We start from the raw sequence: 14908 nt of genomic DNA, 5'->3' as shown, positions 1-14908 counted from the left end.
AAAAATTTAATTGCATTAGAGTTAAATTTGAAAAATTCTTTAGGAATAAAGCAAGACAGGAAGGAAATAAGACTAATGCTTAAAAGAACCTGTCAGTTCCCTCAGATAACCAAATAACTCCACCACCATCTTCCCAACAGGAGAATGGAAGAAGCCAAATGGATACAGTAGGTAGTAGAAAAAAAGGGGTAGATAAAACAGGAAGATTATGCAAAGTATATACTTCGAGTAACAAGGTACCCCCTCATCCCCACAAACCTGGTGCCAAGCACTATGCAGCCTGGTACACTACATCCATGCCACTAGAACTTGTGGATGATTCCTCTGAAAACTGGGTACCCCTAAAAAGTACATCTATGGATATCGCCATTGGAGAGGCTGACAGCAAAGGGAGGGGTTCCGGACTCATCCATCTATGCACAAAGTGCTATACAAGACAAGTGTATTCACTTATTAGTTGGGATATTTTTATGAGGAAAACCTAAAATGGAAACTGTTTTATATTTGTCTCCTGCATCTTTCTGGAAAAGCCCAGAGGAGTCATTGATAGTTTCCTTGCTCTCTATCATGTCAAGAGGTTCCAAAGTCATCCTGAGTATTTTCTGAAACAGATAAGAGTCTAGAATCAGCCATTTCTTCAAAAAGTCCTGTTTTTTTTTTTTTTAATGTTTGTGTGTGTATTTCAAATAATAAAAATGGCACAATCTGAGTACTAAAGATGTTCACTGTGCTTGGGTTGACCCAAATGATATTGTGTGTATGTGCACGCCTTAGTCCTAAAGAAAAAATATCACCAGTAATTTGAAGAGAGTAACTTATGATATAAACAAAGATGTAGAACAGCACCATAAGTCTTCTGTCTCAATTTTCCTTTTTTAAGAGAAATTTTATTTTATTTTTTAAAAATGTCTTTTAAAGTTGGTTAGATATAAGAGAGTCAAAACTTTTGGGAAATCAAAGTAGCTTTTATCTTCTGGTATTAGTTCTTCACTGCTCAGATTAAGAACTGGAAGACCTGGGGCCAGCATATGGTGCAGTGAGTTAGGCTGCTGCCTGTGATGCCTATCCGGATGCTGGTCTGAATCCTAGCTGTTCCACTTCAGATCCAGCTTCCTGCCTGGGAAGGCAGTGGATGATGGCCCATGTATTTGGGCCCCTGACACCCATGTGGGAGACCTGGATTATGTAATTGGCTCCTGGGATCAGCCTAACCCAGATTTGGCTGTTGCAGCCATTTGGGGAGTGAACCAGCAGACAGAAGATTCCTTTCTCTACTTCTCTCTCTCTCATAGATAAATAAATCTTTAAAAAAAAAAAAAAAACCACAAAACTGAAAACCATATTTTATTTTTATGTAATCTTTTATATCATTAAAAAAAAGATTTAAAACAACCAATGCCCAATATCAACTTTAGGTTGAAATCTCAAAGATTTTCAGTAACATGTCTATTTAAAAGTTAAGATTAATAGGATAATGGTCTGCTCTTCAAGAATCTCCATAATTCAAAATACAGCTACAAACCAAGAAGAGCAAAGATCACTGGGTGAGAAAAGTAATTCTGAAGCCAAATAATTTATTCTGTAGGAGAGGAGTCAAACGGCTCTCCAGCTCCCTTGCAGCACTGACTTCCAACTGTGGAGCAAAACTGTAAGTTTCACAAGCGTGGTTACTCGGTTTAGGAACAGGAGACAGCACATCAGATGATGTGGGTGAAGAGGCAATGAGCAGACTCACTTGGGTTGGTATCTGTCTCACGGCAGCCACTGAGAAAAGAACACAACCACAACTACTAGAAAGTTTAACCAGAAATGAAACCAGAGAGAAGTACAACTGAAGAATAAGAATTCTTTTAGTATTCCAAAATGGAATAGCATTTGATTTTTCTCAAGTTTACCCTAAAACCATCAAGGGAAAACATACTAAAAAAGTTCAAAAGGAGAAGGCCATGTTTACCAGGAAGTGCTGAAAGGGTAATTCAGTTCCTTTGAAGTAGGTAGTGAAATTTTCTGTCCTTAGAATGCAAACTGAAAGTACAATGCAATCAAATTCTTTCCCTATCTAAATAGTGTTGAGGTCAATCGACGTCACAAAGTTGGGAAAAACAAAAATCAATAATGAAAAGCAGAATCAAACAGTAAAAGAATGAATTTTCCAATACGGGGAACTTAAGAACTGGTGACAGTACCATGAAGGAAGTCACTTAGGATAGTAATTTTGCCATCATCAAGCACTGATAAAACCTTTCAAGTTACTAACACAGGAGTTTGCAGATGGTCCTTGTGGGATGGTCTTCAAAAGTAAACAACAAACTGAAGGCAAATGTTTTCAGAGATAATACACAAAATGAATATACCTGTATGGCTATCCATCAATATGTGTATGATACATAAATCTAAAACTGTTACTCTATACAACCAATGATGGGGAAATATTTATTTCCCAATATTCCACTGCTGAGAAAGTTGTAAATTACTAACACATAAAATAGGCATACATATTTACATATATAAGGTTCGAGTGTATACCTCATTAGGGTAATGCTTCTTATAATGATGTGACTTTCTATTCCGAAGAATGCTTTCAGAGGTCCTGTCCACATGACGGCGTACTGGGTATCCTATTTCAGGACCTTCCTCACTGGACACTTCATCAGAGACATTTGTTACTGTCCTTTGGGTATCCTAAATTGGGAGCACACAAAGAGGATTATGGTTTATTTCTGAATGATTTCTAGGCTTTTACATTGGGAAAAATGTAAATTACACAGACAAACACACCTGCAAAATATCTTCACTATCTCAAAGTAATTGATTAGCACTACTTAGTTTTCTGTGAAAATGTGTTGTCAGTGACTATAGTTTTAAAGTATATTTTTAATGGTAATTCAACAGCAATTTGTCATATATTTTTTTTAAATTTTTTTATTTTTTTGACAGGCAGAGTGGACAGTGAGAGAGAGAGACAGAGAGAAAGGTCTTCCTTTGCCATTGGTTCACCCTCCAATGGCCGCCATGGCCAGGCACTGCGGCCGGCGCACCGCGCTGATCTGATGGCAGGAGCCAGGTACTTATCCTGGTCTCCCATGGGGTGCAGGTCCCAAGCACTTGGGCCATCCTCCACTGCCTTCCCGGGCCACAGCAGAGAGCTGGCCTGGAAGAGGGGCAACCAGGACAGAATCCGGCGCCCCAACCGGGACTAGAACCCGGTGTGCTGGTGCCGCAAGGTGGAGGATTAGCCTAGTGAGCCACGGTGCCAGCCTGTCATATATTCTTAAAATATTTCTATTCATGACAGGATTTGAAACAGCTTACCAAATAGACATATAAAACAGGATAAAAGCAGAATAGAGGCCCTTTAAAGTAAGTTGAAAAAATTGAAAAAAGCTAATGATACTATTTTAACCAAAATAGCTATCAATACTTAGACCCACCACTGATTAATAATGGCTACAGGAGCCAGTGCTGTGGCATAGCCAGTAAAGCTGCTGCCTGCAGTGCCGGCATCCCATACAGGCGCTGGTTCAAGACCCGGCTGCTCCACTTCCAACCCAGCTCTCTGCTATGGCCTGGGAAAGCAGCAGAAGATGGCCCAATGCCTTGGGCCCCTGCACCTGTGTGGGAGACCTGGCAGAAGCTCCTGGCTCCTGCCTTTGGATCCGTGCAGCTCCAGCCACTGCGGCCAATCGGGAGTGAACCAACAGATGGAAGACCTCTCTTTCTCTCTCTCTGCCTCTCCTTCTCCCTCTGTGTAACTCTGACTTTCAAATAAATAAATAAATCTTTTTAAAAAAATAATGGCTATGGGACATGATGAGGCAAATGCTACTTGAATACGTACACATACCAGATAGTATGTGTGTATCAATTTGTAAGAGACACTCGGATTTCAGAAATTCTGAGATTGGGAGACCCCAGAGCTTAAGTTTTGTTGTTATCTTCATTTTCCTGTCACTTTAGAAGGTAATACGTATCTGAAAATGTGTTTGAAAACTGTGTAGTTGGAAACTTATCTCCTGAGTGACAATAGCGATGTGAAATTCATATCAACAGAATTAAATGCTTGAAAAATCTAAAACTCACAGCAATGGATTATATTACATAGGTCCACACTTGTTCTATAGCTACTAATACTAAAAAATATGCATATAAATTAAGTAGTAACACATTCTTCACCAAAATTAGAGAATCTTCTTTTATTACCCTCAACACAAAAGCCTCATGCACACATTCCTAAATGTAACAGAGGTAACACCTTTAATTTGACTATATTTTCCTTTACTGTAACAGCTCTTAAAGAACAAATTACTTAACCAGAGAAAAGCAGCAAAACAAATAGTATACACAACATTAGGTTTTGTTACAAAAGCCTAGAATGTCTTTAATTATTTGGAAAAGTAAACAAGTAATTGTTATCATTTGATTTTTCAGATCAAAAACAAAACAGATTGCTGACACTAAAAGTAATACATTTAGGAATAACAAGACATTTCCTTATAGAGAACAGGAGTGGAAAATGGATTCAGCTTTTAGAATAATTTAGATGTTTGGCTTAAAGCAAATATCATATACCCCTGGAAACAAGGGAAAAAAATAAGGCTTAACAGGTATCCACTATAAAGTGTCTTGAGACTGGAAAAATTGAAACCATCAATAAGTTCAGAAGGTACCAAATTACATTGGCAATGAAGTTTAATGATAAAAATTTATCTAATTTTAGCTTCATTGGTGTTATAGATATAAAGGCCCACAGAATAAATTCTGGTGCAAATAGTTCAAAGATAACTACAACTTCTAAGCTAGTTTACATTAGCTTACACAAAATCACACAAGCAAACTAGTTAAAAATCACACCTACTTTGCTGGGAACACTCCTCAGTGTTCCTGTGGTCCAGGCTGTCTCTTCTGGTCCAACTGTTTCACACTGAGGTTCATGGCTTTGTATTCCATCCTCACTGCTTTTAACAGTCTTCTTCCCATCAAGTGATACATAGCCATTGTCAGTCTCAGTTGATTTATCAATTGAATTCTTTGCTTTCTTTGACCTAGAAAGGAAAACAGAGAATGTTATATGGACTTGGTTTATTTTGGCTGGGTCACATATAGAAATAATGATATGTTAACAATTATCTTTCTCATAATTCGAAAGGCTACCTTTATTTCACAATAAATAACTTAGAGATATCAGATAACATACATATGAAAGTTAATGTCCCTAACCAGCTTACTTGAGAAGCTTCAAGATCTTACAAATAGCAACGCTAAGAGACATGCCATAACTTAACAATTCTGAATCACAATCACCTAATCTAGTCTTGGAACAAATTTATTTTATTATGGTTATGATGGTTATTTTGACATTTAGCAGTTTAAGTTGTAATCAATGGTTTAACTTAGTTTTAATATTCTACTTTACTCAAACACTTTATATATACACAAAGTATATATACATAAATATATCTGATAAATTCATTTGAATATACAATGGAAATGTAAACTTCCAAAAAGGTTCTAAATAACGAAAAAAATGTACAAATGAAGAACACAATGAAAATAAATAACCTCTTTCACCTACTGAAATACTCTCTGGGAAAAACAGAATGTAATTTTTTACTACATGATTAGTAAGCATGTATCTTAAAATATCTACCAGGCTAGCACTGAGTTTATTCATTTATAATAACAAAATTTTTCTCAATATACAAATAAACATGGGAAACAACAAGACATTTTTTATTAATAGGAGAATGCATGAGGAGTTCTTTTTAGAGTTACAGTAGGTGAAGGAGTGGCTATCCAAAGAAATGGTTAGTGGAAATGTAAGTTACACTCACAATCACAATGTGCTCAGTGCAGATTAAGTCTATCATAAAACATTATTTAAAAGCAATTATGTTTAAATAAATCTCGAATCTTCTCCAGAGTATGAGTTTTGCAAGGAAGGAAAAATAAAATTAGTATAATGCTGTCATATAGGTCAAAAAGCAAAAAAGGAAAAAAAACTCAGTTCTATTGAAACAGGTGCTTTAAAACTGGGCAGTGTCTTAGAACTCACCTATTCTAAATGCTCATTTTGGAAACAAAAAAGCCTATTTGACAAATTTAAGGTCATACAACCAAATACAGCAGAGGCTGGCATTGGAATACAGATCTGCCTATGAGGTTAGTTATAGTCTCCATACTACCTCCTCCCGCTCACTCGGTGGGAAAAGTTAGGATTTCTGCCTAGAAAGTTTCTGTCTTTTACATAAATAGGCCCCTCTCCTTCCTGACCTTTTCCCACAGAGTTCTTAAAGGTGACACTCAAACTATATTTTCCATATGGTCTACAGAATTCTAAACCTTTTTAGTCATTCACAATTCATCTCCACGGAGGTGCAAAACCTGGAAGCCCAATCTCCTGATGCTTTTCTTTCTAATGATCTGCAGAGGCATGGAGAGACCAAGAGAATAATGAGCCATAGAATAAAGATTATTTAACAAGGGAGGGGAGAGGAAGAAAAATGGGTAATAGAGAAGAGGAAAATGGGCAAAAATAGTTAACAAAAGGTACAGAGAAGACTTGTGACCTAAGTGAGCCTCTCTGCCTGGGGAAGAAAAGCGACAGGAATGTTGGTCATTAATTGTTCCCTTTACCCCTTCCTTGAACAGCGTGCAGGACACAGATGTGAGAAAGGACCACGTGAAGTTAAAAAAGAAGGAGTGTGCTGAAAAGGTATATCAAGTTTCATGCGAATTAGACTGGGCTGAAAAGGAAAGGAAAAGGGGGATAAATGTGGTACAAGAAGACTGGAAAGCTTGTCAGGCCCATGAGGCAGATTGTGTAAGAGCAATGTATTTGGTTAGAGAGATGGAATAGCCGGAGAAAGGTCGCTAGGCTGCTCAGAACTACAAATTAATGTGTGCTGTTTTACTCTGGCGTCTGCTCCTAACCCACCAAGTCAATTCATGTGCGCTACAAAGCAAACTGCCTGCCTGCTGCCTGCTTTTCAGCATCACTGCAATGATCAAATGTATCTTAAAGGACAGGACAGAAACCTTGAGGGTCTATCTAAATTCTGAGAGAGGTATTATGCTGAAGAGCTACACAATCAAGACATAGTCTTTCCTAGTTAATCTTATAGGTAGAAACTATAATTATGTTAATTAAGATAACAATTAACTGAAATTAAAAAGTACCAAACCCTGAGGAAGTATGACTGATTTGTCTTTTCAAATTGATACTTTCGTGGGCTTTATTTTCTTAGGTTCATACAGCTTTTTTAAATAGTAATCTTAATTTTCTCAAGAGAAGTATTATGACTTGCTTTAAAACAAATAGTTTTATCTTAAGAAAGAAATGTACTAAGAGATGAAAAATAGCAACTTTTCAACTTATACAGGATTTTTAAATAGTAGGTTTCATCCTAACATCTAGAAAACCATCAAAACACCATACACAAAGCCCAGATACTTATGTGGTTATTCACTTAATTTTCTCATCAGTTATGTTAGTTATCACCAGAAACAATTTTGGTAAGTCTCAATTGATATTTCAATTTAAGCCTTCCTGACTTATCAAAGTCCAAAAGAACACCGTATCAACAAGATTTCAAAACGCAGCTTAGGACTTCTAAAATTAACATTTCTCTTCAGATTTGTTTGTACCTAATACTTAAAACAGTCTCATTCATATGCTGGCAAACTGGCCCCAAAATGAGGAAGATGAAATGGTGCATTAAAAGAAAAATTTAGTAGTCATGATTAAAGTGAATAAATACGGCTGGCGCCGTGGCTCACTAGGCTAATCCTCCGCCTGCAGCGCTGGCACACCGGGTTCTATTCCCAGTCAGGGCACCGGATTCTGTCCCGATAGCCCCTCTTCCAGGCCAGCTCTCTGCTGTGGCCCGGGAGTGCAGTGGAGGATGGCCCAAGTCCTTGGGCCCTGCACCCCATGGGAGACCAGGAGGAAGCACCTGGCTCCTGCCTTTGGATCAGCATGGTGCACCGGCTGCAGCGCGCTAGCCGCGGTGGCCGTTGGAGGGTGAATCAACAGCAAAGGAAGACATTTCTCTCTGTCTCTCTCTCTCTCACTGTCCACTCTGCCTGTCAAAAAAATAAATAAATATAAGTGAATAAATACAAAGGAGTTGGCCACTACAATAGCAATGACTAGTAGCCACAGTCACAGTTATGCTATAGCCCAATGGAGGAAAAGTGAAGTCCAAGTCTTATTTGAATAGAGAAACATGTCAAACTTCCAAAGGCATCAATCTACTAGTTTTAGAAGGGGTTCTGAACACTATACATAAAACAATATTGACAGCAGACAACCAAAACATTCAAAGATCACTCTGAAAAGAAAAGATAGTTAGGGGCCAGCACTGTGGTGTAGCAGGTGAAGCTGCCACCTGCAGTGCTGGCAACCCATATGGATGCTGGTTAGAGTCCTGGCTGCTCCACTTCCATCCAGTTCTCTGCCATGGCCTGAAAAAGCAGTAGAAGATGGCTCAAGTCCTTGTGCCCCTGCACCTACATGGGAGAACTGGGGGAAAGCTCCTGGCTTCTGGCTCCTGGCTCTGGATTGGTGTAGCTCTGGCCATTGCAGCCAACCAATGGATGGAAGACCTCTCTCTTTCTGTGTAGCTCTGACTTTCAAATAAAAATTTTAAAATCTTAGAAAAAAAAAGATGATCTAAGTACTTGGGTCTCTGCACCCGCGTGGAAAACCCGGAAGAAGCTCCTGGCTGGCTCCTAGCTTTGGATCAGCATAGCTCCTGCCATTGCGGCCATCTGGAGAGTGAACCAACAGAAGGAAGACCTTTATCTCTATATCTCTCCTTCTCACTGTCTGTAACTCTACTTCTCAAATAAAATCTTAAAAAAAAAAAAAAAAAAAGATAGCCACTATGCTAATCCTAACTGCTTCTCTGAAGACTTTGAGAAATGGCTAAGAAACTGACAATGAGGGTGGGTGTTTAGCACAGTGGTTAAAATGCCACTTGTATCCCATGTCTCATATCAGAGTACCTGGGTTCAAGTCCCAGCTCCATTCCATTCCCAGCTTCCTGCTAATATGCACCTCAGGAGGAAGTAGTTGATGGCTCGAGTAGCTGGGTCCCTGACATCTCCATAGGAGACATGGATTGAGTTCATGGATCCCAACTTCAGTCGGCCCTAGCCCTAGCCATTGTGGACACTTAGCGAGTGAACCACTGGATAGTATGGAAGCTTGCTCTCTCTCTCTTAAACAAACAAACAAAAAAATTAAAGATTAAAAAATTACTCTTCAGTGATTAAATTGTCATATCCTACTGTTAGAGACCTATTTGAAAAAATAAGACTAAGAAGACAGAAATATATAGACAGACTGTAACCCAATTCAAAAAACCAAAAACACCCTCTCTGGAGGAGGCACAAGATAAGGGTTTCAACTTAATTTATGCCATATTACTGCAACTATTATAATTTTTGAAAACTTTCCCAAAAAATCACACTGAATGAAAATATGCCCAGGATATAATTGCTTAGTGACATAATGTATGATAAACTTTATCATAAGAGCACAATCATAAATGGATGAAATGGGGATATTACAGTTAACAAAATGAATGAAAATAGTTATTTACAGTATCCCTTTTCTTGATGTTAATTTAGCACCTTTTATTAGTTACAATGAATATTTTAATCACAGCTTTTTTAACTTTTAAATTTTATTTTATATATATATATATGAATAACATTATTCTTAAATGTTTTGGCTTAAATATTCAACATAACATCACAAGATTAAGTCTGGTTTAATTTATTTTGAAGTCTGATGTGATTGTATCTTGCCATTTGGCAAATCTTCACTAATGGTACAAATTGTATAAAAAGTTTCATGCACAAAAGAATTTCATGATACAGTATACATCCTATTCACTTGAATAACAATGTCAATGCATCAGGTAATTTTGGATAATTTAGTGAGGAAATTAGAAGAAAACTTTACCCAACTCACATGACATATTAATTAACAGTTTTGACCTATAAAACTGAGAAAAATAAATTATCAGAAGCAAAATAGCACTTGATAACTGTAAAATCAAATTCAAGAAATCTTAAGTAAATATACTTTGTTAGTATATATTCATTCTCATATCAATGTATTTATATATAATTCAAAGTAAACATTATGATTTCCATTTTTGCATTCTCTAGCATTATAATTTGTTAAAAAAAATTCACACTGAGGCTGTCATATTTAAAGTCATTAGTATTTATGAGATAGAAGTGTCATAAAAGGGATAGTGGATCTTTATGCCATATAAAGCCTTGAATAAATACAAACCCTGATAAAAAGAAAGCAGCATGCCAGAGATCTCTGAAGACAGCGCCAACGCTGTAAGAGGTGCTTGTACCGTGGCTCTGCACTGCTCCCTCTTGTGTGTTATCTGTGGTACTAGAACCATCTCCTTCCCTATGTACTTCCAAATGGGCTGCTTTTCTTAATTTCCTTCATCAGGAGAGATAAAGAGTGAAGGTAGCTTCAGAATTTTCACAACCACTTTCTCAGTACTTTGTTGAAAATTTTGGAAAATATAAACACAGAAACTTTATTACACAATAAAATTTAAGATTTAGTGAACAAAATTTATCCAAATATCATGATGCACATTCAAGACCAATTTCTCTAAGTGTTAAGTTGCTCATATTGACAGATCAGTGGATAAAAGATTGTAGGGTTCACATTGGACATATTTACAAAAGCAGTTCTCGCCTATTTGAATGCCACTTATCTGCAGATGAAGAAAGAAGACATTTTAGATCGCAGATAATTATAATCTAACCAATCAGCAATGCTTTTGCTATGGGTACTGTTTTTAAAAAATCAGACAGTTTTAAGTCACAATACTCCAAAACCACAAAAGTCATAATATAACAATGATATTCAAAAGATGAATTGCTCCCAAAGATCCTTAAAACAGAATTGCATTATGCAGAGTGGCCAGTAAGAAGCTATATTTACTTAATCAAAGAGCAATATTAATCAACTTCAAACAGCATTTAACAGAGTTTAGCTGAAATTCTTCCTTGGCTCTGATTTTTGCTAGAGCATCTTAAAAATATCAGATTTTCAGGGCCAAGGTTGTGGTGTAACGGGTTAAGCTATAGCCTGCAGTTTGAGACCCAGCTGCTCCACTTCTGATCCAGCTCCCTGATAATGCACCTGGGAAAGGGACAGAAGAAGACCCTAGTGCTTGGCCTCTGTACCCATGTGGGAGACCCTAAAGAAGCCCCAGGTTACTGGCTCAGGACTGGCCCAACCCTGCCTTTGTGGCCATTTGGGGAGTGAACCAGCAGATGGATGACCTCTCTTGCGCTCTTTTCTCTCTCTTTCAAATAAATAAAATACCTCTTAAAAAAAAAAAAGAAATGTAAGATTTTGGGGCTAGCACTGTGGTGCAGCAGGTTAAGCCACTGTCTACAGTGCCAGCCTCCCATATGGGTGCCATTTCAAGTCTTGGCTGCTCCACCTCCAATCCAGCTCCCTGCTGGTGACCTGGAAAAGCAGCAGGGGGTGGATTGAGTGCTTTGGCTCCTCACCCATGTGAAGTCCTGGCTCCAGCTTTGGCCTGGCCCAGCCCTGGCCTTTGTGGCCATTTGGGGAGTGACACAGCTGATGAAGATCTCTCTTTCTCTTCTCTCTCTCTGTAACTCTGACTTTCAAGTAAATAAATAAATCTTTAAAAAATATATAAGATTTTGTAAGTAGTGGGAATTATCTGCAATTCCAATTAACATCTGTGGAATCTTCAAAAAGTTCACTGAAAATGCTTATTATGAAAAACTATGGGGCTGGTGCTGTGGCACAGCAGATTAAGCTATCATCTGCAGTACCGACAACCCATATGAGCAATGGTTCGAGTTCTGGCTGCTCTACTTCCAAGCCAGCTCTCTGGTAATGTGCCTGGGAAAGCAGCGAAGGATGACCCAAGTCCTTGGGCCCCTGTACCCAAGTAGGAGACCTAGATGAAGCTCCTGGCTCCTGGCCTAGCCCTGGTTGTTGCACCCATTTTGGGAAGTAAACTCGCAGATAGAAGATCTCTCTTTCATCTCTCTCTGTCTCTCCCTCTTGTTGTAACTCTGACTTTCAAATAGATAAATCAGAGGGAAGGAAGGGAGGGAAAGAGGGAGAGAGGGAGGGAGAAAAACTGTGCATTTCAAAATTTTTTGCACAATTTTCTATGAACTGTTTCAAGTCCCTTCATTTATTCCCTATATTAACTTCAGGTGATTATAAATGGGTTTCAAGAATGTGGTCTCAAATGGTCTTGAAGCAAAGCAAACATAAAGTAACTGATTCCTAAGCTCAAGTGCTTTATTTGAAAGAGCAGCTTCACAAGATAATGTTTTATTTTATGATGCTAAGAGCAACCAAGAACAATCCTGCATTCAAATGACAAAAATCTAGCACAAGATTACTTTTCAGCACAATACCTCCTCCTTTTCCCGCCTGTGCTGAGTGGAGGCTTGGGTGTCCTTGTTGAAACAATCTGGCAGTGCACAGTTCCCAGGAGCAGCATCAGCCATATCGGCCCGATCACTTCGGTCAGAGGGACGCTATGTGGGCTAGAAGCGGAACAGAATAATACTATTGCGGCAACTACAAAAAGGGAAAGAAAATACATTTAATTATAGAAATCTGACAGTCATTTCTTCAAAGCTTTTAAAGTTGCTCTTATAACTTTTGCCAGGTTATTTTTCTAAATTTAAATGAGTTTCAACTCTTAGTCCATACAAGCTCTTTTGGACTATTTTATTTGCCAAAGCTTAGCCATGGTCCCTAGCAATAAAGTCTTAGAATAAGATAACGCTCAAGATATTCACTAAAGTACACACCCCAACACTGCAATGAAAATTCGATGTGTATGAATCTAAGAATATTCCTGCTAAGATCAGAGATAATCCAAAGAATCACAGTAACCTTAAATACATTTATTTCTTTGTTTTAAAAATAAGGAAGTTTTATAATAAATGCATAATAAGGTTATAAAGATTCTTATAGAGGCCCATCTATCCAGAACTATAAACATGAATTTGCTTAGACACATTTTTCTATGGAAACTATTATATGCTCATCAGTGCCAATCACTATTCTGTGTTTTTGCTCAGAATCCTTTAGACTTTCTGGACATGAACTCTCTACCTGGTGAGAGGCTCCCTCCTTTATCTGTCAATCAAATGACCTTAATGCTCCCACCTCAGGGATCAACATGTAATTGAGACTTGCTATAGTCTTAGTAACTCTGGTCATAGGAGTTAATAAAAAAAGATGGACTCAGGACCTAAGAAGACCATAATCTATTTCAGGAATTAATATAGGTGCTTGAAGAAGGCCATTCTCTTATATTGCAAATACTAATGATTATGGAAATATTAAATTGCCAGGGGCTCCCTCAAGCACCACCTGGAAGGGGAAAACCTAAGAATATGACAAGCAATCAAAGCAGAGTCAGCAGCATAAAAAGTGAAGACATCATCTGAGCCTCTAAGCACAGGGATCCAGAGTGCAGAGGGCTTAATTCTCTTTTGGAACAAGTGGGGAATCTGAATATTAGGAGACTTTTGTTCTTTTCATTAAGTGTAATCACTGTGATATGGTTAATGTAAGGTACATATTTTGAATAGATGCAATCTGGGTTAAAATGTCATGGTGTACATAATTTACTTTAACAAAATAGACTCAATGTTTAACAAAATATTTAACTCTAAAAATTATAATTATACCTACAAAATAATGAATAAAAACAAATTTAGTGTGAATGAAAACCACTGGAAATGCTATTACATAGAATTTAATGCATTTTTAAAGAATCTATCATAAGAAAATAAGTCAAAATATAAGAAAGGCAACATAAACACGTATGCTCAGTACAGCAATAATTATAATAGCTAAAGAGAGCAGTTTTAATACTCAATGTTGATGTAGGATGAATTACTAGAAATGTTTTCTAGTAATTAAATACTCTGATATCTGTTATGACATTGGGCAAAAAAAGAATATACAATTATATATATAATAATCTTATCTATATAGATACATTATCACGTATACTAAAAGGCAAGATTATGAGTAGTTATTTTTCTTTAGCTTTTTCTACATTTTCCAAATTTTCTGCCATAAACATATACATCTTTAATCAGAAAAACAACAACCACAAAACCAACACAATCCATGCTTTTTATGTACATAAGAAGATGTATCCTGGCTTGGAAGAAAAAGCTTTGTCTAAATAAAAGTCTGTCATTTTATTATATTTTCAAATACATAAAAGATACCTTTTAGAGTCTGCTGATAAAATACATTTGAATAATCATTCAGGATTGTAATCATGTTTTTTTTTTTTTTTAAAGTAACACATTAAACAGACTGAAAGGGCATCAACCAAATTAAAATAATTGTTTTGTTAGTGTGATAGAATGTGAGTAGTTTCTTCCTCTGTTTTCAAATACTCTATGGTAACACATACAGCAGTGATCAAAACGTTCATGGAAAATATGTATTATGGAAAAAACTATGCATGGATTTCAAAACATTTTTTAAAAATTATTTGACAGATAGAGTTAGTGAGAGAGAGAGAGACAGAAAGATCTTCCTTCCGTTGGTTCACCCCCACAAATGGCCACTACGGCCAGAACTACACCGATCTGAAGCCAGGAGCCAGGTGCTTCCTCCTGGTCTCCCATGCAGGTGGAGGGGCCCAAGCGCTTGGGCCATCCTCCACTGCCCTCCCGGGCCACAGCAGAGAGCTGGACTGGAAGAGGAGCAACCGGGACTAGAACCCGGTGCCCATATGGGATGCCGGCACCGCAGGCAGAGGATTAACCAAGTGAACCATGGCGCTGGCCCCCCTTTTTTTGCACACAAATAAACTTATCTTATAAA

The 14908-nt window shown here is 37.6% G+C and overlaps 1 protein-coding gene across 25 annotated transcripts in view; it reads right to left on the bottom strand.

Annotated features, from left to right (window-relative positions):
- PHTF2 (putative homeodomain transcription factor 2) overlaps window positions 1–14908 on the bottom strand; it is a 137260-nt gene that overhangs the window by 37014 nt on the left and 85338 nt on the right. For 13 of the 25 annotated variants that reach the window (XM_002712019.6, XM_089329451.1, XM_051849727.3 and 10 more), the window contains 4 exons: window positions 12460–12625; window positions 10310–10474; window positions 4856–5042; window positions 2527–2682 (listed from right to left, as the gene is read on the bottom strand). In XM_002712019.6, coding sequence (XP_002712065.3) covers window positions 2527–2682; window positions 4856–5042; window positions 10310–10474; window positions 12460–12625 — 674 coding nt within the window. Of the gene's footprint in view, window positions 1–2526; window positions 2683–4855; window positions 5043–9006; window positions 10475–12459; window positions 12626–14908 lie in introns of all 25 variants that reach the window. The other 12 variants (XM_070071199.2, XM_089329454.1, XM_089329444.1 and 9 more) reach the window with 3 other exon arrangements.

Source organism: Oryctolagus cuniculus, chromosome 3 (assembly GCF_051225735.1).
Source record: "Oryctolagus cuniculus isolate XC-2025 breed Fujian yellow rabbit chromosome 3, ASM5122573v1, whole genome shotgun sequence".
Taxonomy (NCBI): domain Eukaryota; kingdom Metazoa; phylum Chordata; class Mammalia; order Lagomorpha; family Leporidae; genus Oryctolagus; species Oryctolagus cuniculus.
This window is presented reverse-complemented; position numbering and strand designations above follow the sequence as displayed.